The sequence below is a fragment of the Heteronotia binoei genome, chromosome 2, assembly GCF_032191835.1.
Source record: "Heteronotia binoei isolate CCM8104 ecotype False Entrance Well chromosome 2, APGP_CSIRO_Hbin_v1, whole genome shotgun sequence".
Lineage (NCBI taxonomy): Eukaryota > Metazoa > Chordata > Lepidosauria > Squamata > Gekkonidae > Heteronotia > Heteronotia binoei.
The window spans coordinates 192203398-192230975 of record NC_083224.1 but is presented as its reverse complement, the minus strand read 5'-3'; the positions used below and the strand labels follow the sequence as shown (position 1 = coordinate 192230975).

Sequence of the window (27578 nt, the reverse complement as noted above, 5' to 3'; positions counted from 1 at the left end):
TTGCTAGCAAGATCCAGGCAGGCAGCTGTGTTGTTCTGAAGCAGTAGAACAAAGCAGGAGTCCAGTTGCACCTTGAAGACCAACAAACTTTTATTCAGAATGGAAGCTTTTGTGTGTGCATGCACACTTCTTCAGATGAGGAATGAGGTACAGTAAGCAGAGCTACATAGAGCTGGTGAGGTTTGGAATGCAAAGCGGTACAAAGCTAAAATCCAATAGCAGAATAGTAAAAGTAGCAATTTCAGAAAACCTTTGATCTGGGTGGCATTAGCGTGGGAAACCAATAAAACAGCCACATGTCAGAATGGGAGGATGCAAAGTAGCACAAAGTTAAAATCCAATAGCAGAATAGTAAGATTAACAAATTCAGAAAATCTTAGATCTGGATTGCCTTAGCGTGGGAAACCAATAAAACTCCCTGGGGGCATTCACACTACACTACACTAAATGCATTTTACATCCGGATTCTGACTGTGTAAGAATAGCAAAAATCTGGATGTAAAACGCATTAGTTATTGCAGTGTGGATGCACCCTCACGTGCGAGAATGGAAGAATGTCTGTTAATTAATGTCTGTTAATGCGGGGGGGTGGGGGGACTGTGCAACATCTCTTCTCTCATCACCCCCAGCCACTTGCAAGCAAAATGGCGGGAAAGAAACCCGCCTCTCGCGAGGCGCTCCAGGCAGCTTGCGGGACTAGCCGCAGCTGCACTATCCCCGTTGATTGGCTGAGAGCGGGGTTCTGCCGCGAGCGCCGGGCCTAGCCAATGGGCGGGCGCGCCGGACCCGCGCGATCCCGCCCCCTGGAGGAGGAGGAGGCGGCCCGTTGCCTTGTGACGCGGCTGGTTCGTTTGCATGGCCCCGCCCCTCTGGAGGGCCAGTGACGTCAGCCCGGGCTCTGCAGGCAGGTGGTCTTGCCTCGCGCGCTGCGGCTGCATTTGCTGCGAGACCAGGAGCGCGGCCCCGAGGTGAGTGCGCGTCAAGGCCCGCTGCGGCCGCCCCTCCCTCCAAGCTCGCTTGAGCCCCCTCCGCGGCCCCGCAGCTTGCTGCGCTGCACCTTCTGTGCCCCCTTCAGCCGCGGCTGCTTCCACCTGGAAGGCGAGAAAAGGGGGGGGGGAGGGGAGGGAATAACCTTCATTTGACACATGCAAAAGATGCGCGGGGACGCAAGGCCGGCCGGGGGCTTTGCTGCAAAGGGAAGGTCAGGAAGGAGGGGATGCACGCGAGCCTGCAGTCCTCCCCAAAAATAAAACCCTGCAAAGGAAGAGGCGGGGGAGGGGGGGAGAGGAACATTAATGGCCGTCGGTGCAAAGCAGCCTCTGCGGTGCAGATGGTAAACAGGCGGCGCGGCTGGGCTGGGTTGGGCTGCAGCGGGCGAGGGCTGGGGAGGGGGAGCAGCGCGCGGGGAGGGAAGAAGCGAGGCGGGCGTCTTGCATGGGGGCTGCAGGATTGCAGTCCCTTCTTTGGGCTCGCTGTGCCTGTACCGCCGCGCCCGGTGCATTGGTCTTGGGGTGCAGTTGGGCATTTGGTGGGGGGTGGGGGTGGGGAAAGGCTGGTTGTGGCCCGCTCGGCCGCCCTCCTCTGCTGGCTGGCGGGCCTTCCTTCAGCCCTGGTGAAATTCCACCGCCTGCGGCTGACACCTGGCACCCCGGGCCGCGAGCCGGCCCTGGCCACAAAGGACCCGTTTAATATTAACGAGCTCTGGCCGCAGAGGCTCCAGCAGGCAAGGGGATCGCCTTCGGCCACCTTGGGCGAGGAGGAGGCTGCGGACCGGCCCTGGTAGGCAAACTAGGCGGTTGCCTAGGGCGCTGGACTTTTGGGTACCCCATGTGATCGGGTGATGTTATCAGTGGGGGGGAGGGGACGCCAGAAGTTAGCCTTTCCTAGGGTGCCAAACAGGCTAGGGCTGGCCCAGACAGCCCAGGGAGTGCCTGAAGAAGCAGCCGCCCCCCCCCCCCCGGGGGGAGTGTGGACCAACTGCACAGTGCAATGCTGCGCTTGTTCAGAGCAGCGGTGAGTGGTGGTGAGCAAAGGGGGCAGATGGGAGGCCCTCCGATGGAGGGGCCATAGAGATGGAAGTGGCGTTTGAATGGAGTGGCTTGGCCCGCCCTGGGCCCCACTATTTCTTCGGGCCTGTCTGCACCCCCTCCTTGGCAGCCTTGCCCACGGACCTGGGAAGGAAGGGAAGCAAAATCTGCAGAGGCAGCCGGCCTTTGGGGAGGGCCCGCTGGTGGGATTCTCAGAGGCAGTGCTTTGCACGGGAACCTGGATGTTGGAAGAGATGCAGCTGGCTTAAGAGAGATTAGCCAAGTGCAGAAGCCTTCGGAGGACTGTTAGCGATGGAGGCTGAATGGAACCTCCATGTGCAGAGGCAGTGTACCATGCAAGTCTCGCAGCCTTTATACTCTGCTCCTTGTAGCTTTTCTGGAAGCATCTGCTCTGTTGCGCACAGAATGCTGAAGTGGGCGATGCAGTGAAACGTAGTTTTTTAGATAAATCAGCATCTTGTTTGCCATAAAGATGAGATAAATCCCTTCCCCTGGGAACAGACCATGGCTGTAGCTTTTAGAGTGGTTTTCTTACATCTCCATCTTTGATTCCTTGAGGAGCTGTGGACATTTCCCTGGCTAGCTGTTTGGGTCTCTGGTTTCCAGAAGGGCCCTGAGTGCAACTTATGTGTTCCTGCAAATGTGGACTTAAATGGGCTGAAACCATGCTCTCTCCATCAATGGAGTGGTATGGCTAAGTGGTAGAGTACCTGCTTGGTAAGCAGAAGGTCCCAGGTTCAATCCCCGGCATCTCCAACTCAAAAGGGTCCAGGCAAGTAGGCGTGAAAAACCTCAGCTTGAGACCCTGGAGAGCCGCTGCCAGTCTGAGTAGACAAGACTGACTTTGATGGACCCAGGGGGCTCTGATTCAGTAGGCAGCTTCATATGTTTAGGGGAAGGACAGTGGCTCAGTGGTAGAGCATCTGCTTGGTAACCAGGAAGTCTCAGGTTCAATCTCTGGCATCTTCAACTAGAAAGGGTTCAGGCAAGTAGGTGTGAAAAGCCCCCGCTTGAGACCCTGGAGAGCCGCTGCCAGTCTGAGTAGACAAGACTGAATTTGATGGACCCAGGGGGGTCTGATTCAGTAGAAGGCAGATTCATAGGTTCATATATGTTCAGCACTATGGAGGGAGGGATGGTGGCTCAGTGGTAGAGCATCTACTTGGTAAGCAGAAGGTCCCAGATTCAATCCCCGGCATCTTTTACTAAAAAGGGTCCAGGCAAGTAGGTGTGAAAAACCTCACCTTGAGACCCTGGAGAGCCGCTGCCAGTCTGAGAAGACAAGACTGACTTTGATGGACCCAGGAGGGTCTGATTGAGTAGAAGGCAGCTTCATATGTTCATATATGTTCAGCACTACGGAGTCACCCTTTAGGGGAGGGACGGTGGCTCAGTGGCAGAGCATCTGGTCCCAGAAGGTCCCAGGTTCAGTCCCCAGCATCTCCAACTAAAAAGAGTCCAGTGTGTGTGTCTGCACCCCCCTCCTTTGACAGCCTTGCCCACGGACCTGGGAAGGAAGGGAAGCAAAATCTGCAGATGCAGCCGGTCTTTGGGGAGGGCCTGCTGGTGGGATTCTCAGATGGGCTGGAGAGCCGCTACCAGTCTGAGTAGACAAGACTGACTTGGATGGACCCGGGGGGGGGTCTGATTCAGTAGAAGGCAGCTTCATATATTCATATGTACCCACCCCAGTGCAAATTCCGATTGCAAAATAAATGAAAAATATACACAGTTATGCCTATTGAGATATAACTAGAATAAAAATGTTGTTCACAGCAGTTAGCCTGAGTCTGAGATTTAAAGACTTCTGGGGAAGGGGAAAAGATTGACAATCAGGGGAAAAGTATGGGGGGGGGGGGCAAGGAGGGGGCTGCCCATGTGAGGCTTTGTTCCTGGCACTAACATGAATTTGAGCGGACTTTGGAGGATGATGGAAGGCAGGAGGGCCTGGCATGAAGTGGTCTATGGGGTCACAAAGAGTCAGACTCGACTGCCACTGAATGATAAAAAGTGGAGGCTTTTGAGGGTCGCCCCTGCTACGGTGAGGTCCAGAGAGAGACTTGGTTGGCTGCTGGTGTGCATTTTAAAGAAGGGGATGGGAGGTCGGGGGTCATTTTGAATCAAGTCCAAATCTGCGGAGGGGAGGTCTTTGTGGATTTGCTGGTGGGAGAGCAAGAGGAGAAAGGTCAGGGCGCGTGCGGGCAGGAAGGGAAAAGCCCCCCCCCCCAATACTTTATGATGCGGGGGGCCTGAGGGGATCTCATGCAGAGATAGACGTCACAGGTTGCAGAGAAGAGCGAGAAGGCTGACGCCGGTGCTGCCGACATGCCATTGATTCAGGCGCAGTTTGCCAGCTGCATGGGTCTTTGGCCTCGTGGGTGATCAGATGTGGAAGCCATGTTAGGTTGGTAGAGAAAAGGCTGAACTGGCGTTCCGTTGGGCCCTGATGGTCATGGCGACAGCCGGCGCTTCTGTGGCCCAGATATAGAGGGTCTCGGCTCCCCAATTTCTTCTCCAGCCTGAAGCAGCTGGCAGCGGCAGTTCAGATCCTACCATGGCTGAAAATGCTATGCTGCAGGGAATAGATAATGTGGACATTTCACGCACATAGGTGCCCGGGCAGGCTTGTCGGTTTTACTCAGTTTTAGTATAAAATTACTTACATTTATATAGATTGGTGCCTGTTATTATGGATAATGCACTTGAGGCTTTAGTCCTGTATTTAGTCCTTTATTTACAAAGCATGTCTAAAAAAAGATGGGGTGCCAACTTCCAGAGCCTGGCCATGACCTTTTAGTGCAGGGATGTCAAAGATGTAGTTCGGGGGCTGAATCAGGCCCCCGGAGGGCTCCTATCAGGCCCCCGAGCAACTGACTGTTATCTGTTTCTTTCTCCCTCTCTCTTGCTTCCTTCTGCATCACAGCTTGCTTTGCAAGGCTTGCTCATCTGCACAGGAGCTGTAGAGCAAAACCTCTGTTTTCTCCATTGGTTGAGGCTCCTCCCTTGGGCAGGGAGGGGGGAGGAATAGCTTGCTTTCCCAGGCTCTCTCAATTGCACAGTGGAGCTACTGAGTCAAGCCTCTCTTCCTTCTATTGGCTGAGGCTCCCCCCCCAGTCCCCTGGGGAAGGAAGGAAAGAGCCAGAGCTGCTTTTGCCCAGTTCCCTGGATCCCATGGGAGAGATACAAAGAAAGCACCTTTAAAACCAATGGGTGCTAACGTTTTAAGTTTTTTAAAAATATATATATTTGTGTTTGTCTGTGCTCTTTATAAAATCTATATCTCTGCTACCGAATCTTAAATAGGTACACACATGGTCCGGCCTGAGATGGCCCACCCCAACAAAAGGTCTTTTTTATGTCAGATCCGGCCCTCATAACAAACTAGTTCGACACCCCTCTTTTAGCTGTTTAAATGGCCTGCTGCTAACTTCCGGAGCTCTCGGTTATGGGGAGATTTGAATGGCTCCAGGGGGACAGGGTTAGAATCCTCCACCCAGAGATGCATTTTCTAAGGAGCCTCTCCCTCCGAGCAGCTGGTCTGTGTAGGTCGGAGTCCCAGTGCTAACGTCAGGCAGGATGTGGCCTCCGTTTCCAGTGGCAACTCCAAATCTGTCACGCTTCCAGTTGCCAGGAGGCCCATGGATGCAGCCTGCATTGCTGCTCCGCTTTGAGCAAGGTTGGCCTCGAGGATTTAAGAAAAACTAGAGCCTAAAATCAGGGGGGGGAAATTGGGGGGGAAACAAGATTTAGAATTAGAAAACAAAGGGACAGTTGCGATCTGGATATCAATATCTGTAGGGTTTTTGTTCCTTTCTTTCTGAAACGTAAAGAATAATCTTGAGTAGTTCTACTCAGAAGTCAGGAAGAAGGTAAGGGAGGTTCCCACTCTCCGGGCTTTTGCAAATGGTGCGGAACTGACTTATTCAAGAGGGGTTTTCTACGCGAGCAGCAGGGTTGCGCTGTACAAAATGGTTCACAAGATTACTTGGAAAAATCAGTAGGGGCTGTGGTGTGTATATAGCAGGGGTGCCAAATTGTGGCTCTTTCACACACATTGTGCGGCTCTCAAAGCCCCCACTGCTGGCTTGGAGAATGCATTTAAAGTTAAAGTTTATTTCTTTTCACCTCTCCCTCCCTCATCTATTTTCCGTCTTGCGTGCCTGCTCTCAAACATCGGACAATCATATCTTACGGCTCTCAAACATCTGACGCTTATTCTGTGTGGCTCTTACATTTAGCAAGTTTGGCCACCCCTGACATATAGCATACAGCAGGGGTGTTAAACTCATTTGTTATGAGGGTCGAATCTGACATAAATGAGACCTTGTTGGGCCGAGGCCATGTGTGTACCTATTTACGATTAGGCAGCAGAGATATAATCTTTATAAAGAACAAACACAATTAAAGATTTTTTTTTAAAAAACCCCTTAAAATAAAACATGCTTAAAACATTAGCACTCATTGGTCTGAAAGGTACTTTCTTTGTATCTCTCCCATGGGATCCAGGGAACTGAGCAAAGGAAGCTCTGGCTCTTTCCTTCCTTCCCCAGGGGTCTGGGGTGGGGAACTTCAGCCAATAGAAGGAAGAGAGGCTTGGCTCAGTAGCTCCGCTGTGCGATTGAGAGAGCTTTGCAAAGCAAGCTATTCCTCCCCCCCTTCCTCCCCAAGGGAGGAGCCTCAGCCAATGAAGAAAATGGAGGATTTGCTCTGTAGCTCCTGTGCGATTGGGCAAGCCTTGCAAAGCAATCTGAGATGCAGAAGGAAACGAGAGGGAGAAGGAAGCAGATGACAGTTAGTTGCTCGGGGGAGACTGATAGGAGCCCTCTGGGGGCCTGATTTGGCCCCCAGGTCGCATGTTTGACACCCCTGACATACAGCTTGCTAAAACTGGGGTCCTACTGTATCATTTTTGCCTCATAAATAATACTTAAGCCAGGGGTGTCAAACTCATTTGTTATGAGGGCCGGACATAAATGAGACCTTGTTGGGCCGAGCCATGTCAGGCCAAGCCATGTGTGTACCTATTTAAGATTAGGTAGCAGAGATATAAATTCTATAAAGAACGCAGACTAACACACACACACACACACACATATATATATATTAAAAAACTTAAAACATGCTTAAAACATTAGCACTCATTGGTTTTAAAGATGCTTTCTTCGTATTTCTTCCATGGGATCCAGGGGACTTGGCAAAGGACGCTCTGGCTCATTCCTTCCTTCCCCAGGGGACCAGGACGGGGGGAGCCTCAGCCAATAGACAGAAGAGAGGCTTGGCTCAGTAGCTCCGCTGTGCAATTGAGAGAGCCTGGCAAAGTGAGCTCTCCCCCCTCCCAAGGGAGGAGCCTCAACATAAGAGCTACTGGTTCAGCATAAAGTATGTACCACTGAGTCAGGCTTTTGGTTATTCGCATGTGCATCTCTTGACAAAGATATCAATCGAAATGGGAAACATAACGATCGAAATCCCATTGAAAACGTACTTTATGCACAGCATGCTCTCCCATAGCATATAGAGAATACATTTTTATCACCTTTGAGTGTTGTATAAGTCTTTACATATTCCTTGGAAGCCTGGAACTGTCGTGGAATTTGGTGGTTTGGTTTTTGTTATTCTGAATTGTATTTATTGGCAACAGTGTGTGTATTTTTGAATTTTTCTCATGTAATACTAGTGTTCTGTGTATTATTTATGTGTTGGGAGATATTTAGCACATTGTTATTTATGTGTTGGGAGATATTTAGTACATTGTTTTCATTATACAAGGGAGATATTTGGTGTTTTCTGGTTGTTTAGTTTTTCTCCCCGTCCCTGTTTTTTCATTGGTGCAGTTGAGAGAGCCTGGCAAAGCAAGCTATTCCTCCCAAAGGGGAGGAGCCTCAGCCAATGGAGAAAATAGAGGCTTTGTTCTGTAGCGCTGCTGTGCGATTGAGAGAGCCTGGCAAAGCAAGCTGTTCCTCCCAAAGGGGAGGAGCTTCAGCCAATGGAGAAAATAGAGGCTTTGTTCTGTAGCTTCTGTGCAATTGAGCAAGCCTTGCAAAGCAAGCTGTGATGCAGAAGGAAGCAAGAGAGAGGGAGAAGGAAGCAGATGACAGCCAGTTGCTCAGGGGCCTGATAGGAGCCCCCTGGAGGCCTGATTTGGCCCCCAAACTGCATGTCTGACACCCCTGACTTAGGCTTTGCTTCTGGTCTGTGTTTAGGTTTCGGATTGGTTCTACAACCCTAACTCCTATTGCATTGTTCACTGAATGCCCCATCCTGTGGTCTGCATTGACTCATTCTGCATAATCCACCTTGTCCAAATGAGAAAGGTGGCCTCCAAATAACGTAAATCAACCAAAGAAGTAAGTCCAGATTTCATCAATCGGGCTTACTTTCTTGAAAACGCTTTTTAGGATTGCACTGTGCTTTTATATTAAAGGATGAAAATTATGAATCATAGAATCACTGAGTTGGAAGGGGCCTCCAGAGTCATCTAGTCCAACCCCTCGCACAGTGCAGGAAACTCACAAACACTTCCCGCCGCACGTACATCCCCAGTGATCCCTGCTGCATGCCCAGAAGATGGCAAAAAGTCCCCAGCATCCCTGGCCTGGAGGAAAATTGCTGTCTGTCCCCAGAGTGGTGAACAGCATTTCCTTGGATGTGTAAAAAGGGGCCGCAAGAACTAAGCACTGATGCAGCCCTTCCTGCCCTCCTTCTCATGATCGGAAATGGGCTCAAATGAAAAGCAGAAAGGCACCAGCTGAATACTAGGGAAAAATTTTTTTGCAGTCAAAGTGGCTCAGAGGTGGAACCAACTGCCTAGGAAGGTGGGGAGCTCTCCTTCATTGGCAGTCTTCAAAACGCGGCTGGAGGATTATTTGTTGGAGATGCCCTAGGCTGGTCCTGCATGGAGCAGGGGGTTGGACTACATGGTCTGTATGGCCCCTTCCAATTCTACGAAGAAGAGGACCATAGATTTATACCCTGCCCTTCTCTCTGAATCAGAGTCTCAGAGCAGCTTATAATATCCTTACCCTTCCTCCCCCACAACAGTCACCCTGTGAGGTGGGTGGGGCTGAGAGAGCTCTCCCAGAAGCTTCTCTTTCAAGGACAGAGTCTCAGAAAGGCCAATAATCTCCTTTCCCTTCCTCCACCACAACAGACACCCTGTGAGGCGGGTGGGGCTGAGAGAGCTCTCCCAGAAGCTGCCCTTTCAAAGACAGAATCTCAGAGCGGCCTACAATCTCCTTTCCCTTCCTCCCCCACAACAGACACCCTGTGAGGCGGGTGGGGCTGAGAGAGCTCTCCCAGAAGCTGCCCTTTCAAAGACAGAATCTCAGAGCGGCCTACAATCTCCTTTCCCTTCCTCCCCCACAACAGACACCCTGTGAGGTGGGTGGGGCTGAGAGCGCTCTCCCAGAAGTTGTCCTTTCAAGGCAGAGTTTCAGAGAGGCCTATAATCTCCTTTCCCTTCATCCCCCACAACAGACACCCTGCGAGGTGGTTGGGGCTGAGAGAGCTCTCCCAGAGGCTGCCCTTTCAAGGACAGAGAGTGGCCTACAATCTCCTTTCTCTTCCTCCCCCACAACAGACACCCTGTGAGGTGGGTGGGGCTGAGAGAGCTCTCCCAGAAGCTGCCCTTTCAAGGACAGAGTGTGGCCTACAATCTCCTTTCCTTTCCTCCCCCACAACAGACACCCTGTGAGGTGGGTGGGGCTGAGAGAGCTCTCCCAGAAGCTGCCCTTTCAAGGACAGCATCTCAGAGAGGCCTATAATCTCCTTTTCCTTCTTCCCCCACAACAGACACCCTGCGAGGTGGGTGGTGCTGAGAGAGCTCTCCCAGAAGCTGCCCTTTCAAAGACAGAGTCTCAGAGCGGCCTACAATCTCCTTTCCCTTCTTCCCCCACAACAGAAAACCTGTGAGGTGGATGGGGCTGGAGAGGGCTCTCACAGCAGCTGCCCTTTCAAGGACAACCTCTGCCAGAGCTATGGCTGACCCAAGGCCATTCCAGCAGGTGCAAGTGGAGGAGTGGGGACTCAAACCCGGTTCTCCCAGATAAGAGTCCACACACTTAACCACTTCACCAAACTGGCTGTCTTGAGGCAAGTTTGTAATCATGATCTAAAGAGGCTTCCTGGAATAACTGATACCTTGTGATGCCTCTTTTGGGAGAAGGGATGTGATCCCTTAGAAAGGAACCCTCCCCCCCCTTCTTGGGGCAAGACGAGGGGTCTGTGACAGATGTTTTGACCTCATGGGGACTTGCCTGCCTGGCGTGAAGGTTGCGGACATCACAGAATGTATAAATCAGGGGTGGTGAACTCATTTACTGTGAGGGCCGGATCTAACACAAATAAGGGCTTGTTGGGCCGGGCCGTGTGTGCGATAAGATGTAGCAGAGCCATAAGCTTTATAAAGGACACAGACAAACACAATTAAAGGGCTTTTTAAAAACCCTTTAAATAAAACATGCTTAAAAGATTAGCACTCTTGCAATATTTTATGTAAGAGTCTCTGATAACTGATGGAAGCAAGAGAGAGAGAGATGGAAGCAGACCTGCTCGTGGGGCTGATAGGAGCCGTCCGGGGGCCTGAGAGAGCCAGTTTGGTGTAGTGGTTAAGTGCGCTGACCCTTATCTGGGAGAACTGGGTTTGATTCCCCACTCCTCCACTTGCACCTGCTGGAATGGCCTCGGGTCAGCCATAGCTCTGGCAGAGGTTGTCCTTGAAAGGGCAGCTGCTGTGAAAGCCCTTTCAGCCCCACCCGCCTCACAGGGTTTCTGTTGTGGGGGAGAAAAGGAAAGATTGTATGCAGCTCTGAGACTCTGTCCTTGAAAGGGCAGCTGCTGGGAGAGCCCTTTCAGCCCCACCCGCCTCACAGGGCGTCTGTTGTGGGGGAGGAAGGGAAAGGAGATTGTAGGCCGCTCTGTGCTTGAAAGGGCAGCTGCTGGGAGAGCTCTCTCAACCCCACCCACCTCACAGGGTGTCTGTTGTGGGGGAGGAAGGGAAAGGAGATTGTAGGCCACTCTGAGACTCTGTCCATGGAAGGTTAGCTTCTGGGAGAGCCCTCTCAGTCCCACCCACCTCACAGGGTGCCTGTTGTGGGGGAGGAAGATGAAGGAGATGGGGAGCCGCTCTGAGACTGGGTGGAGGGCGGAATATAAATCCAATGTCGTCGTTGTCTTCTATTTGGCCCCCAGGACACATATTTGGCATCCCTAGTTTAGATAATGACATTGGAAAATACAGTCATTAGGGATGGGCACCAACCAGGAAAATGCGGTTCGATTTACGGATTGTGGCGTGCTCAGATCACAAACCATGAACTCTCACAAATTTTTATGGGCTAAACCAACTGGTGAATTTTGTGACATGGCAGCGTGCTCTCCCACAGCATGCTAGAGACACCGTGTTTTTGTTTCCTGTGATCCCAGTTCTTATTGTTGTTGTTTTTCACACGATGGCCAAGCAGTTCCTCTAGAGGTCCAACAACAGGGCACAGAGGCCGAGGCCTTCCCCTGATGTTGCCTCCTGGCTCTGGGATTCAGAGGCTAACTGAAAGTGGAGGTTCTCTTTCCTAACCATGGCTAGTTAGCAACTGATAGCTCTCTCTTCCATGGATCTGTCCAGTCTCCATTTAAAGCTGTCTATTCCTTTGGCCCCGTGGCGCAGAGTGGTAAAACTGTAGTGCTGCAGTTCAAGCTCTGCTCACTACCTGAGTTCAATCCCGGCGGAAGCTGAGTTCAGGCAGCTGGCTCAAGGTTGACTCAGCCTTCCATCCTTCCAAGGTTGGCCAAATGAGAAACGACTGGTGCTTGCACAGGGGGCTACCTTTACCTTTATATAATGTGACTGGGGTCCAGTAAGAGCAGCTAAAATGACTGGTCAAGTTCATAACATTGGACTGGTGAATTGACCACCAAGTTGCACTTAACAGCTTGCTGCAGTGTCTACACTCTTCGTTATATAATCACACCTTCTTTATATAATCACACCTTTTGCTCAAATAGGAGAGGAGGCGTGGGATGCTCTTTGCGTAAGAGGTAGTGATGAGCCAGTGCTGATTTTGCCTCAGGACTACTCTGGGGGGTTTTTTTTTGGGGGGGGAGGGGAGGGAGAGGAGGCTGTGTTGAACAGTCTGCTCTTTACAAGGGTGCCCACAGTCCGTTGAATAGAGCAGACATTTGTGAGATTCACCGAGTCACTGTATTGGTCTGCAATGGAACAAAATTTGAGTCTGGTACCACCTTTAAAATTGAGAGAGTTTTATTCTGGGTATAAGAGTGCTTGCACACAAACAAAAGGTGATCCCCAGAGTGAAACTTTGTTGGTCTTAAAGGGTGTCCCTGCTGGACAAAGCGTTTTCACTGTTAGCGTTGCTTAATAACTAAATCTGCTGGTAGTTCTGTGGTTTGTGTTGTACAAGAGTGTTTCTGTCCAAAGAACACACTTTCTTTGGTTCGTTCCAGAATTTTTCTACCTCCCGTTTGCATTTTTTCCCCAAGTATTAGGTATGTTTGCAATGTTTTTGAAATAGAAAAAAGAAGCCATTTAAACTTTAAAATACCATAAATATGGCAAACAGCACAACTTTATCTGCTAAGTTATAAATCAGGGGCGTCGAACTCAGGATCTGACATAAATGAGACCTTGTTGGGCTGGGTGATGTGTGTACCTATTTAAGATTAGGTAGCAGAGAGATAAATTTTATAAAGGACAGACAAACACAATTAAAGATTTTTTTTTTAAAAAATAAACCCTTAAAATAAAACATGTTTAAAACAGTAGCACTCGTCTTAAAGGTGCTTTCTTTGTATCTCTCCCATGGGATCCAGGGAACTGGGCAAAGGAAGCTCTGGCTCTTTCCTTCCTTCCCCAGGGGACCAGGAAGGGGAGGAGCCTCAACCAATAGAGGGAAGAGAGGCTTGGCTCAGTAGCTCTGCTGTGCAATTGAGAGAGCCTGGCAAAGCAAGCTATTCCTCCCCCCCTTCCTCCGCAGTGGAGAAAATAAGAGACTTTGCTCTGTAGCTGCTGCGCGATTGAGCAAGCCTTGCAAAGCAAGCTGTTACGCAGAAAGAAGCGAGCGAGAGGGAGAAGGAAGCAGACGACGGCCAAGTTCAGGGGCCTGATAGGAGCCCTCTGAGGGCCTGATTCAGTCCTTGGACTGCGTGTTTGACACCCCTGTAATGGTCCATTTTATGTTATTAAATCAGCAAAATAAGTTTAGTGTAGGAAAGTAGGTGTTGCCTATATTTCAGTTTTGCTCAAAATTCCGGGAGGGGGGGAGTTATTTTGGGGGGAGGGGAGGAGGGGGAAAGGGATGCTTCGAAATCTCCAGGGCTGTGAGTAGTCCAGTCCTGCTGCCTCTCCCACACCCCAGATGGCTTCTGCGACCGATGCCCGCTACGGCCAGAAAGAGTCCTCCGACCAGAACTTCGACTATATGTTCAAAATCCTCATCATTGGGAACAGCAGCGTCGGCAAGACGTCCTTCCTCTTCCGGTATGCCGACGACTCCTTTACCCCGGCCTTCGTCAGCACCGTCGGCATCGACTTCAAAGTGAAGACTATCTACCGCAACGACAAACGCATTAAGCTGCAGATCTGGGTGAGGCGGCCGTCCTACCTTGGAGGGTGGTTTTGTAAGGATTACCGCAGGAGCATGTGCGAGGGACGCTTGTTAGTCTGGCCACGGTCGGGGTAGAGCCAGACCATCAGACTGCCTTAGCTGGGCGAGTTGTTACTTGATGGACTGTCCCATGGGCTAAAAAACGGGCTGGCTAGGTTCAATGTGCTACCATCTGCGATGTTTCTTGGAAGATTCTATAAAAACTCCCTGTACTAACAGATTGTGCATGTCCAGAGATAGAAACTTTAGAACATTTGTTCCTAAACGGTACTTTTTACTCGGGCCTGCGCTCCATAATCATTGACCCCTGTCTGAGTGAGCAACAGTGAAGTCCGACAAATATAAAATTGTCTTCCTGTTGTCAACTCGGAACCAATTGCTAATTGAAACGGTTCCAAAATTTTTATATTTTGCATCTAGAAGGCGCTTAATGTATTTGCAAATTGCCGTTTGAGGGATGGATTGGTTCCTTGCAATGTTTGGTATCATGCCAATAACGGTTATTGTATTGTGTTGGTCTGGCCTAGAGATGTAAAATTTCCAGAAATTTTGAAGCTCGGAAAAAAACCTATTTTTTTCCTGGGGAAAAAACCGAAAATTTTTGGAAAAATTGAAAAAAAAATGCTACATTAGCACTTCTTTTTTTCTTTTCCAGATTGAAAGTCATTCTGTTACCTTAGGAACATAAAATATGACTATGGACAATTCTCCTCGGCATGAAATTATCACAACTAGCATATTAAAAATATAGTGTATCCAAACAATTATTACAAACAGAATTTACTTTTTAAATAATATTTATTTGTAATTGTAGCAAATGAAGCAACAATCTCCCGAACTGTTTACTAGTTTATGTGGAACAGACAAAAAAACCTCCACAAAACAATTTTTAAAAATCCAGAAGTAACAATTATTCGTATTTCCTCTCCACAATATTAAATAAAAATAAAACTTACTTTCATAAAAAGAACTGAAGGGGGGGGGGAGTGTCTAGAAGGGCGTGCAGGACTGAGTTTCAATGAATGGGCATGACCTAGGATTTTCTTGTCCTCAGTGCACAGAAATTGGAATAATCTGATACCATACACGTTTTTTAGAAATGATTTGGAAAATATTTGAACACCTGGTCTTAAAATAGTTTATTCGTCATGTTAAAATAAAACGTTCCATAATCAATTTTTTTTTTCAATTTTTCAGAAAAAAAACCCAAAAAAGGCTTCAGGAAAAAAAGGGGAAAACCCATTTTTTCCTTGAATTTTTCTGGTTTTTTTCCAGGCCTTGACCTCTCTACTCTGGCCACAGTCAGGGTAGAGGGCAAAGCCAGACCATCAGACTGCCTTAGCTGGGCGAGTTGTTACTTGATATGATTTGATGAACAGCCCCACGGGCTAAAAAGCAAGCTTTATAAATGAGTAAACAAAACCAAGTCTCTCCCCCCCACCCACACGTACTTTTTCAGGACACAGCGGGCCAGGAGCGGTACCGGACCATCACCACCGCCTACTATCGGGGTGCCATGGGCTTCATCCTGATGTATGACATCACCAATGAAGAGTCGTTCAATGCCGTCCAAGATTGGTCAGTTCCCTTGAGTTCCGTTGGCTCAGAGTGTTGGCGGGTGGGGGGGGAGAGCAAAAGTTGCTCAGGGGTATAAAGGGGAAACTGGTGTGCAAGCTTAGAATTCTCCAGTGTTTTAGGATCGACTTTTGGGCAAGTTGAGCACTCTGAAATGGATTTATTTTATTTACAAAACTTGTATCCCACCTTTCTGCCCTTACAAGGGCCAGCAAGACGACTAACCAATATAAACATGAGAACATAAGAGAAGCCATGTTGGATCGGGCCAGTGGCCCATCCAGTCCAACACTGTGTAACACAGTGGCCAAAAGCCCCAGGTGCCATCAGGAGTTCCACCAGTGGGGCCAGGACACTAGAAGCCCTCCCACTGTGCCCCCCTCCCCAATCACCAAGAATACAGAGCATCACTGCCCCAGACATGAGAGCATAAGAGAAGCCATGTTGGATCAGGCCAATGGCCCATCCAGTCCAACACTCTGTGTCACATAAGAACATAAGAGAAGCCATGTTGGATCAGGCCAATGGCCCATCCAGTCCAACACTTTGTGTCACATAAGAACAGAAGAGAAGCCCTGTTGGATCAGGCCAATGGCCCATCCAATCCAACACTGTGTCACACAGTGGCAAAAAACACATCAGGAGGTCCATAAATGGGGCCAGGACACTAGAAGCCCTCCCACTGTGACCGCCCCCCAAGCACCAAGAATACAGAGCATCACTGCCGCAGATAGTTCCAATAATATACTGTGGCTAATAGCCATTGATGGACCTCTGCTCCATATTTTTATCCAATCCTCTCTTGAAGCTGGCTATGCTTGTAGCTGCCACCACTTCCTGTGGCAGTGAATTCCACGTGTTAATCACCCTTTGGGTGAAGAAGGACTTCTTTCTATCCATTTTAATCCGACTGCTCAGCAATTTCATTGAATGTCCATGAGTTCTTGTATTGTTAGAAAGGGAGAAAAGGACTTCTTTCTCTTTTCAGTGGGGGAAGGCAGCCGAGATGGTTAGGTCATGCCCCCTCTCGCTCCGGGCAGGGCGGTGCAAATTTTTGTATGCCTCTTAGGACCTAGAGGGGGGGGGGTGTACTTCCCGTTTTGATTGCCCTGCCACTCCAGGAGGTTACCAGAGCCTAGCTCTTAACACTAGTCCATTAATAGATATAAAAAACTAATAATAATATAGAAAGAAAGAACTAAAAAACAAAAAGAAAAGCAGAAACAACAGAGGCTGGGTTTTTTAGCTTCCTTTGCTGTGGAAGTGAGCTCCTCAAAAAGGCTCAGTAATGGTGCACAGCATGTATGGCTGTGAGAGCTGGACCATAAGGAAGGCCGAGCGCAGAATAGATGCTTTTGAGCTGTGGTGCTGGAGAAGACTCTTGAGAGTCCCTTGGACTGCAAGAAGATCAAATCAGTCAGTCCTAAAGGGAATCAACCCTGACTGTTCCCTGGAAGGTCAGATACTGAAGCTGAAGCTCAAATACTTTGGCCACCAATGAGAAGGGAGCACTCCCCGGAGAAGACTCTGATGCTGGGAAAGACCGAAGGCCAAAGAAGAAGGGGACAGCAGAAGATGAGATGGCTGGATAGCGTTGCTGATGTAACGAACACGAATTTGAGCAGACTTCGGAGGATGGTGGAAGACAGGAGGGCCTGGCGTGACTTGGTCCGGGGGGTCGCAAAGAGTTGGGCTTGACTGTGCGACTGAACAACAACGACGGTGCCCATGCAGCTCCAGCCTTGCCCGCCCGAGGCCTCGGACAGCGGGGAAGTGCTGAGGACGCCCGCGGCTCTTGGAGCATGTTTGGAGGGACAAGGTGCCGGCATAGCCTTCCCATGCCACCATGTCAGGCAGCGATGAGTTCAGCACCGCAAATAGCTCCGCGAACAGGCCTGGAGGCTGCTGGGCGGCTGCGAACAGCGGAAGAGGAAAAAAGCCGCCAAAACAGCGATCTCGCTGCTTGTGTTCCTAGCGACTCTGCCGTGGCCCCTTTGGGACAAACGCCTGGTGAGCTGTCCACTATGAATGCACTTCCTGCCTTTCCAACCACTCTGCCGCCGTGTATGAAGCCCGGTTTCCCTGGCTTGCCTTACTACGGCCCCTCTGCTCTAGCAGCACAATCAAACATGGCCGGCCCGCCACCCACAACAGTTAATAACATGGCCCAATCAGGTTTTTCCCGCCTTCTGCAGTCAGCCTCCAACTGACTACAAATCCTTGGAAAATGACCTGGTACTCCCCATTCTTCCAGATACCACCGACAGCTCCCTACCAGCACCAGTATACTTGGGGAGGAGAGGGTATAGTGTCCAGATCACGTGATGTGATGGTATTGCTTTACTCTGCTCTGGTAAGACCTCTCCTGGAGTCTTGTGTTCAGTTTTGGGCACATTTTAAGAAGAGTATAGACAAGCTGGAACGGGTCCAGAGGAGGGCGACGAAGATGGTGCGGGGTCTGGAGGCAAAGTCCTATGAAGAAAGGTTGAAGGAGCTGGGCATGTTTAGCCTGCAGAGGAGGCGGCTGAGAGGTGATAGGATCACCATCTTCAAGTCCTTGAAGGGCTGTCAAATAGAGGATGGGGTGGGATTGCTTTCTGTGGCCCCGGAAGGTAGGACCGGAACCAGTGGGTTGGAATTAAATCAAAAGTGTTTCTGTCTCAACATTAGGAAGAACTTCCTGACCGTTAGAGCGATTCCTCAGTGGAGCAGGCTTCCTCCTTGGGAGGTGGTGGGCTCTCCTTCCTTGGAGCTTTTTAAACAGAGGCGAGATGGCCATCTGACAGCAATGAAGATCCTGTGAATTGAGGGGGAGGTGTTTGTGAGTTTCCTGCATTGTGCAGGGGGTTGGACTAGATGACCCTAGAGGTCCCTTCCAACTCTATGATTCTAGGGAGCAGAATGTCAGCACAAGGGGGAAAAGGAGACGTTCTCCCAGCACAGAGTCCAGTGGGTACCAGCACTACAGGAGACAAAAACCATCCCTGGCTTCCAGATCTGAATCCCCGGCTCCTTCAGAATCATCTTCTCAGGAGGAGAAGGAGCTGTAAGAGGAGAGGGAGGGAGAAAGAGGGCTCTCAGTAGAGGAAGGTCAAGGAGAGAGAGTTCCCATTCCCATTCTCCTTCTGCTAATAGAGCCAGGAACCATCAGAAGTTAGCACGCACAGACACTCCATCTGAGGCTGAAGGCAATAAATCTATTGCTTCTTCTGTCATCATTACATTTGATAAGGAGGAGGAGGAGTGGTCTGGTGAGGACTCAGACTCCAAAGAGAGCTCCACCAGACTTTTTCAACCTGATCTTTACCAAAGACTCCTTTAAAAAGTTGTTTCTGCCTTGGAACTACTCCTTAGATGAAGAGGACATAAAGACTTCAAAATCCACAGCAAACTTGGATGCTGGAGGCTTCAAAAAACCAAGTAAAAAATTAGTTGGTTGTCCATTTCTTGAAAATTTTGAACAAGTACTCAGATCGGAATGGTCAGTACCGGGGCCGGGGGGAGGCACTACCCTTCAAACCATTGCCAAAAAATTTTGTGTTCTACCAGATGAGACTATAGGAATCTTAAAGGTTCCGCTGGTGGATGCTCCAGTCACGGCATTGCATTCAGGAGTGGTCTTATCAGAGGATGGAGACAACGTCCTCAAGGATCCAGTGGATAGAAAGAATGAAACTGTACTCAAAACAGCACATGAGGCAGCATCCTTAGCTATCAGAGCCTCTGCGGTGCTTTCTAATTTTATTAGGGCCATTGTCAACTGGGCAGACAACTTGCTGCAACATCTGGAACCGGACCCTCTTGCCTTAAAGACATCTCTTTTGAAGATTAAGAGGGCGGCCCAGTTTGCCGCCGACGCCTCCCAGGACAGCATGCTATTTGCCGCCAGATCACAAGCTGCTGATGTAGTAGTAAGCCATCTGACAGCAATGAGAATCCTGTGAATTTAGGGGGAGGTGTTTGTGAGTTTCCTGCATTGTGTAGGGGGTTGGACTAGATGATCCTGGAGGTCCCTTCCAACTCTAGGGTTCTGTGATTCTCCTTCCTTGGAGGTTTTCCAACGGAGGCTAGATGGTCGCCTGATAGCAATGAAGATCCTAATTCACAGGATTCACAGGGGGAGGTGTTTGTGAGTTTCCTGCATTGTGCGGGGGGGTTGGACTAGATGACCCTAGCGGTACCTTCCAACTCTATGATTCTAAGGCCCTTCCATTTGGCCTCTCTTCATCGCCTCGTGTGTTCACCAAAGTTCTGGTCTCTGATAGCAGCAGTCAGGAGAAAGGGCATACACACCTACCCTTTTCTGGACGACATCCTGGTTAGGGCACAGAGCCAAGAACAGTGTCAACGGGACATCAGTCATGTGGTGCAATTGCTTCAGAGACACGGCTTCCTCATAAACTTTCAGAAGAGACAGCTTATACCATCACAGTCTCTAATCCATTTGGAGGCTCAGATCGACACCAAAGCAGAGAAGGTTTTTCCCTCAGAGAAGCAGAGGACTTGAATTGCATTGGCCACCGATGTGCTGGTACAAGGCCCTCCTAGCCACAACAGTGCTAGCAGCTACCTGCTTCTCCAGTATAAATGGGCAGTCTTCGCAGTGGGGTGCCACAGGGCTCAGTACTGGGTCTCATGCTCTTTAACTTGTTCCTTAATGATTTGGAGTTGGGAGTAAGCAGTGAAGTGGCCAAGTTTGCAAATGACACTAAATTGTTCAGGGTGGTGAGAACCAGAGAGGATTGTGAGGCATTCCAAAGGAATGTGTTGAGGCTGGCTGAGTGGGCGAGGCAGATGAGGTTCAACCTGACCAAGTGCAAAGTAATGCACGTTGGGGCCAAGAATCCCAGCTACAAATACAAGTTGATGGAGTGTGAACTGGCAGAGACTGACCAAGAGAGAGATCTTGGGGTCGTGGTAGATAACTCACTGAAAATGTCAAGACAGTGTGCGACTGCAATAAAAAAAGGCCAACGCCATGCTGGGAATTATTAGGAAGGGAATTGAAAACAAATCAGCCAGTATCATAATGCCCCTGTATAAATCGATGATGCGGTCTCATTTGGAATACTGTGTGCAATTCTGGTCACCACACCTCAAAAAGGATATTATAGCATTGGAAAAAGTGCAGAAAAGGGCAACTAGAATGATTAAAGGGTTGGAACACTTTTCCTATGACGAAAGGTTAAAACGCTTGGGGCTCTTTAACTTGGAGAAACATCGACTGCGGGGTGACATGAAAGAGGTTTACAAGATAATGCACGGGATGGAGAAAGTAGAGAAAGAAGTACTTTTCTCCCTTTCTCACAATACAAAAATTCATGGGCATTCAATGAAATATACTCACTCTCTGTTTCCTATTAATTAGCCAGTTTTTGATCCACAAGAGGACTTGTCCTTTTACTCCATGACTCTCAAGCTTACTAAGGAGCCTTTGATGAGGAACTTTATCAAAAGCTTTCTGAAAGTAAAGGTAAACAACATCTATTGGGTCCCCTTTGTCCACATGTTTGTTCACCCCCTCAAAGAACTGTAACAGGTTAGTGAGGCAAGATCTTCCCTTACAGAACCTATGCTGAGTCTTTCTCAATAACTTGTGTTCATCAATGTATCTACTCATTCGGTCCTTGATAATGGTTTCTACCAACTTTCCCAGTATTGAAGTCAGACTGACTGGCCTGTAGTTTCCCGGATCTCCTCTGGAACCCTTTTTAAAGATGGGGGTGACATTTGCTACCTTCCAGTCCTCCGGAACAGAGGCAGATTTCAATGAAAGATTACATATTTTTGTCAGGAGATTCACAAGTTCACCTTTGAGTTCTTTCAGAACTCTTGGATGTATGCTGCTCTCTTAGTGTGCATGCATACGAATGCTTACATTCTGAATAAAACTTTGTTGGTCTTAAAGGAGCAACTTGACTCCCACTTTGTTCTAGCCGGCACTGCTTGGCTTCGGCAAGAGGGCCACATTTTGTGCTGCAGCACTACAAGGTCAGCAGCCTTGTAGGACCACCCATGAGAAAAAAGGGATTGTTGCCCTCCCCCCCCACCACAGCAGCAGCCACCAGGAGATAGCTGACTCCAGCCTCATTGTTGAGGCCCAGCCGGTGTGGTTGGCCTGGCAGACTGACCCTCCAGACCGCTTGGAAAACAGGCAGGTCAGTCTGCATGGCTTCGAGTCAATTAAACATACCTGGGTGTTCAAATGCGCACAGAATATGAAGGCTTAATTCTCCACCTGCTGCGGGTCCCCTTCGTGGAGAGAGTCCTCAAACTCCCTAGTCCTCTGTAAGCTGAATAGATCTTTTTACCTGCACCTGTGCCTTGTGCGCACCCCCTCCTCAATTTGGTGAGGAGAGCCGGTTTGGTATAGTGGTTAACTCGAACCGGGTTTGGTTCCCCACTCCTCCACGTGCACCTCCTGGAATGGCCTCGGGTCAGCCATAGCTCTGGCAGAGTTGTCCTTGAAAGGGCAGCTGCTGGGAGAGCCCTCTCAGCCCCACCCCACCCACCTCACAGGGTGTCTGTTGTGGGGGAAGAAGGGAAAAGATTGTAGGCTGCTCTCTGTCCTTGAAAGGGCAGCTTCTGGGAGAGCTCTCTCAGCCCCACCTACCTCACAGGGTGTCTGTTGTGGGGGAGGAAGGGAAAGGAGATTGTAGGCCGCTCTGAGCCACTGTGCTTGAAAGGACAGCTTCTGGGAGAGCCCTCTCAACCCCACCCACCTCACAGGGTGTCTGTTGTGGGGGAAGGAGACAAAGGAGTTTGTGACCGCTATGAGACTCTGAGATTCAGGGTATAGGGCAGGATATAAATCCAATATCATCATCTTCATCACCTCCTCCTCCTCTGTCTTCTCCCCCCCTCCTTTTTTTGGGAGGAGTTTCTTGCGCTCCTTTTCCACTCCCTTTGGGTAGATGGCCTGAATGACTGGATCTGGGTCGAACAGGTGTGGCCGTTGCCATGGGTGCAGGAAAGGGGGACCATATGTGGGGTTTTCTCGGGCATCTTTCTTGGGCCAGCAGCCATCGAAAGAAGGCAGCCGATTGGCTGAGCGGAAACAGAGCTCCTCCTCTTGGGGGGCGGGGGGTGCGCTGGGGCTGGCTGTGCTGCGTGGGGTTGGCCTATGTGGTTCTGCTGACCGCTGGAGTCCCCGCCCCCCCCCCTTTTGTCTCTCATCAGGTCAACCCAGATCAAGACCTACTCATGGGATAATGCTCAAGTGCTGTTGGTGGGTAACAAGTGCGACATGGAGGATGAACGGGTGGTGTCTTCGGAGCGGGGCCGCCAGCTCGCAGAACATCTGGGTGAGTGGGGGCAGAGCCTGGGGGGGGTGGGATTTCCACTTGCAGGGGCGGGGGGCTGCCTTGCCTTGCCTCCGGAGCTCCTCCTCCTTCCCAAAAGGCGCCAATGAAACCTGTTGGAATACTTGCACAAAGACCGATCCAGGAGGGCAGCCGTGTTGGTCTGGAGCAGTAGAACAAAATAGAAGTCAAGTTGGATCGTTAAGACCAACAAAGTTTGATTCAGCAAAGCAGTAGACAAGTTGGACCTTTAAGACCAGCAAAGTTTTTTTCAGCAAAGCAGTAGATGAAGATATTGGATTTATATCCCGCCCTCCACTCCGAAGAGTCTCAGAGCGGCTCACAATCTCCTTTACCTTCCTCCCCCACAACAGACACCCTGTGAGGTAGATGAAGATATTGGATTTATATCCCGCCCTCCACTCCGAAGAGTCTCAGAGCGGCTCATAATCTCCTTTACCTTCCTCCCCCACAACAGACACCCTGTGAGGTAGATGAAGATATTGGATTTATATCCTGCCCTCCACTCCGAAGGGTCTCAGAGCGGCTCACAATCTCCTTTCCCTTCCTCCCCCACAACAGACACCCTGTGAGGTAGATGAAGATATTGGATTTATATCCCGCCCTCCACTCCGAAGAGTCTCAGAGCGGCTCACAATCTCCTTTACCTTCCTCCCCCACAACAGACACCCTGTGAGGTAGATGAAGATATTGGATTTATATCCCGCCCTCCACTCCGAAGAGTCTCAGAGCGGCTCACAATCTCCTTTCCCTTCCTTACCCACAACAGACACCCTGTGAGGTAGATGAAGATATTGGATTTATATCCCGCCCTCCACTCCGAAGGGTCTCAGAGCGGCTCACAATCTCCTTTACCTTCCTCCCCCACAACAGACACCCTGTGAGGTAGATGAAGATATTGGATTTATATCCCGCCCTCCACTCCGAAGGGTCTCAGAGCGGCTCACAATCGCCTTTCCCTTCCTCCCCCACAACAGACACCCTGTGAGGTAGATGAAGATATTGGATTTATATCCTGCCCTCCACTCCGAAGGGTCTCAGAGCGGCTCACAATCTCCTTTCCCTTCCTCCCCCACAACAGACACCCTGTGAGGTAGATGAAGATATTGGATTTATATCCCGCCCTCCACTCCAAAGAGTCTCAGAGCGGCTCACAATCTCCTTTACCTTCCTCCCCCACAACAGACACCCTGTGAGGTAGATGAAGATATTGGATTTATATCCCGCCCTCCACTCCGAAGAGTCTCAGAGCGGCTCACAATCTCCTTTCCCTTCCTCCCCCACAACAGACACCCTGTGAGGTAGATGAAGATATTGGATTTATATCCCGCCCTCCACTCCGAAGAGTCTCAGAGTGGCTCACAATCGCCTTTCGCTTCCTCCCCCACAACAGACACCCTGTGAGGTAGATGAAGATATTGGATTTATATCCCGCCCTCCACTCCGAAGGGTCTCAGAGCGGCTCACAATCTCCTTTCCCTTCCTCCCCCACAACAGACACCCTGTGAGGTAGATGAAGATATTGGATTTATATCCCGCCCTCCACTCCGAAGAGTCTCAGAGCGGCTCACAATCTCCTTTCCCTTCCTCCCCCACAACAGACACCCTGTGAGGTGGGTGGGGCTGGAGAGGGCTCTCACAGTAGACAAGTTGGACCTTTAAGGACCAACAAAGTTTGATTCAGCAAAGCAGTAGACAAGTTGGACCTTTAAGACCAACAAAGTTTGATTCAGAATGTCAGCTTTCGTATGCCCTAAGCAGACCTCATCAGACAAAAGTGGAACGGCAAGCAGCAATTCTTAATATAAGTGGGCAGCGAGTTGGTCTGTAGTATCCTGGGAATGTTTTTAGCGGATTAAAGGAATCACAAATTGGGGTCTCTGTTAGCTGATGTTGTGGACTGGGCTGCAAAAACATTGGAGGGTGATAAAAAAGCAGATTGATGTAGGTCAGGTGTGAAGTGCCATAAATCCAGGTAACATTCTGGCTTTGTTAGTGTTGGGTTTTAATAGAATGGAAGCTTTAGTATACATGCGGACGTCTTCAGAGGAGGGGATAGGAGGACAAGAACTAGTTAATGCACGTCCTTTTGTTTTACCTAGATTTGCTGCAATAGCAATTGACAGGCAGCTTTTATTACCTTTCATTGCTTCCGAGCTCAGACGTTCTTCCAGTTTCTTACACTGTTTTGCCGTTTGATTCTCACTTCGTATCAGTTTACACTCTTAACCCACCAACTACGTGTATTTCAGCCCACTGCACCCATCCCCTGGTCTAAAGAAGTGCGCATGCATACGAAAGCTTACATTCTGAATAAAACTTGGGTTGGTCTTAGAAGTGCAGTTGGACTCCTGCTTTGTTCTAAATACTTGCACAAGTCACAGGATTCTCGTTGGGCACAGAACTGGGGGTGGGGGGCGGGTCCCATGTTCGATCTCTGGCATCTCCAACTAAAAAAGGTCCAGGCAAGTAGATGTGAAAAACCTCAGCTTGAGACTCTGGAGAGCCGCTGCCAGTCTGAGTAGACAATACTGTGTTGGATGGACCCGGGGAGGGGGGCGTGGTCTGATTCAGTATAGGGCAACGTCATATGTCCAATTCGGTGGCTCAGTGGTAGAGCCTCTGCTTGGTAAGCAGAAGGTCCCAGGTTCAATCCCTGGCATCTCCAACTCAAAACAGTCCAGGCAAGTAGGTGTGAAAAACCTCCGCTCGAGACCCTGGAGAAAGAGCCGCTGCCAGTCTGAGTAGGCAATACTGACTTTGAGGGACCGGAGGGGGGTGGGATCTGATTCAGCAGAAGGCAGCTTCATATGTTCATATATGTTCTGAGTTGCCTGGTAGAAACACCCACTCCCTTTCCCTGGCTTTGAGTTTCACGCTTTCCTTTCCTCTTCCCGTCTGTGTCTTGCCTTCCTTCCTTCCTTCCGCCCCAGGATTCGAGTTCTTTGAGGCCAGCGCTAAGGACAACATCAACGTCAAGCAGACTTTCGAGCGCCTGGTGGACATCATCTGCGAAAAGATGTCCGAGTCCCTCGATGCGGCTGACCCAGCGGTGACCGGGGCCAAGCCGGGTCCCCAGTTGACTGACCAACAAGCTCCCCCACACCAGGACTGTGCCTGTTAAAAAGACTTTGGTGTGGCGCCCCGACCCCCTCCCCTCTCTGTCCCTTCGGGAACCCAAAGCCCTAGACGCCCCACCCCAGTGTCGTCACCCCAATGCTTACCCTTTTATGCTGGGGGGGGGGGGGGGCGCTGACCCGGTATATGGGACTTGTGACTCCGTCCTTTTATTTTGGGCGGGAGGGGGTGGCGGCGTGGTTGTCTGTGAGTGCCCCCCTCTCCTGGGTCCAGTGGAGGAAATCTAATTTAGGAGAAGCGCTTTTAATTGTTCTGTTAGACCGAGTTTATTTATTTATTGGGTTGTGTTTTTTTTTTTAAAAAAAAAAAATCTCCCCCGTATTTGCAAGTCTTTTCCTCTTCGATTTTTGTTGTACTCTCCCTTCTTTTTGTGTCTAGCGTGGGAGAGGAGATTCTCTTTGTAATGGCAATCCCCCTTTGCCCCTGCCCAAATACCTGTGGGGGAAAGATATCCATTGCAAAGTCCGTTCCGGCAAGCCAGGTTAAAGTCCCGCTCTGCCTCTGGGCACACCGTCCCCTCCACAGGTAGGCTACTGGGGGCTCTGTCTGGCCCTGTTCACCCAGCCCTATCGTGGCTTCTCGGTCACAGAAGCTAGTGGGCAGCATTGGTTAGGTCATACCCTGCCTGACTCCAGCTGGGGCTTGTGTGCCTGAATATCTTCCCTCCATGCCTGCCCACGGGCTCCGGTTAAATTCAGACATTCTCCCCCCGCAGGAAGGCCCTTTCGTTGGGAGGTGGGATTTCAGATGCAGTTACCCGCTTGCCTTTTTGCTGGCTGCTGGAGGGGCAAGTATTCAGCTTCTTTGCCCCCCCTGGCTTGCTGACCCCAAGAGAGAACAGAGACACTCCCCCCCCCCCAGGCATTTCTTGGGTGCCCAATCTTGTTGAGTTCTCACCCCAGGGAGGCCTGTCTTCCTGTGTGTGCAGAAGAGTGGGGGCGGGGGGGGAAGCAGCCTCTCTCTCTGCAGTCCCTGTAAATAATCGCCTGTGTGCGTTTGGGTTCTCCGTTGGCGTGTGCGTGGAAGTCCTCATTGCTGTATCATGCCTGTGCTGGTGGTATTTATGATTTTTTTTTTTTAAAAAAAAACAATACTGTGCTGGTTTTTCAGTTGCTTGTGAGTCATAAAATATATAATATATAGCATATATATTTAAAAGGAAAACTGAGATGGGCTGGGGGCAGATGAAGGCTGGAAGGGGGGTTGGGCTCCTCGCCCCTCTTGCGGCCCATTGGTCCTGCCCCAAGAGAAGGTAAGGAGCTCTGCCGTACCCAGCCCTCCCGTCTCATCCCACCCCTCCATGCCTGTAATCAGTTTTCCTGCCTAGAACTGTGCATTCTGTGGATGAATTCTCTGGATGACCAAACCCACTGTTACAGCCTCCTCCCCCCCCCCCCCCTTTATTTATTCCTAGAGGGTTTTTGCCTTTTTTTTCTGGTTTTACAGATACTTCAACACAAATTGTACCCCTCTCTCCCAACACACACCCCTTTTGGGGATAAGTTTACTTCTATGGAATTAAAAAAAAAAAAAAAAACAGCTGTACTGTATTAAAAACATACTATCTTGGAGTTGTCAAAATCAATTTCCTAAAAAAGAAAATGACAAAAAAAAATCACTGTACTTAAGGAGATATTGTGGAGAAATAAAAACAGCTGATCACAGAAGCAATTTGATACTGAAATCCTTGCCAAAAAAAAAGTGGAGCCACGGATTTGGCACACGGGGGGGCCCCTGGTTCTGTCTTGGGCAGCGTCTCTCCTTGAAAGGGTCTGGTAGGGGGTGAAGAGAAAGACCCTTCTCTGCCTGAGGGCAGCCAGTCTACACAATACCGACCTTGATTAACCGAAGGAGGACGGGTCTGATTCAGTAGAGAA

The 27578-nt window shown here is 49.8% G+C and overlaps 1 protein-coding gene across 1 annotated transcript; it reads left to right on the top strand.

The window, feature by feature from the left end:
- The first annotated feature begins 792 nt into the window (after window positions 1-792).
- On the top strand, window positions 793-27368 carry RAB3A (RAB3A, member RAS oncogene family). The gene is made up of 5 exons (XM_060232760.1): window positions 793-968; window positions 13418-13645; window positions 15126-15244; window positions 22421-22545; window positions 25497-27368. Exons 2-5 carry the CDS (start codon window positions 13418-13420, stop codon window positions 25685-25687), a joined length of 663 nt encoding a protein of 220 aa, XP_060088743.1. The 5' UTR covers window positions 793-968; the 3' UTR covers window positions 25688-27368.
- The last annotated feature ends 210 nt before the right edge of the window (window positions 27369-27578 follow it).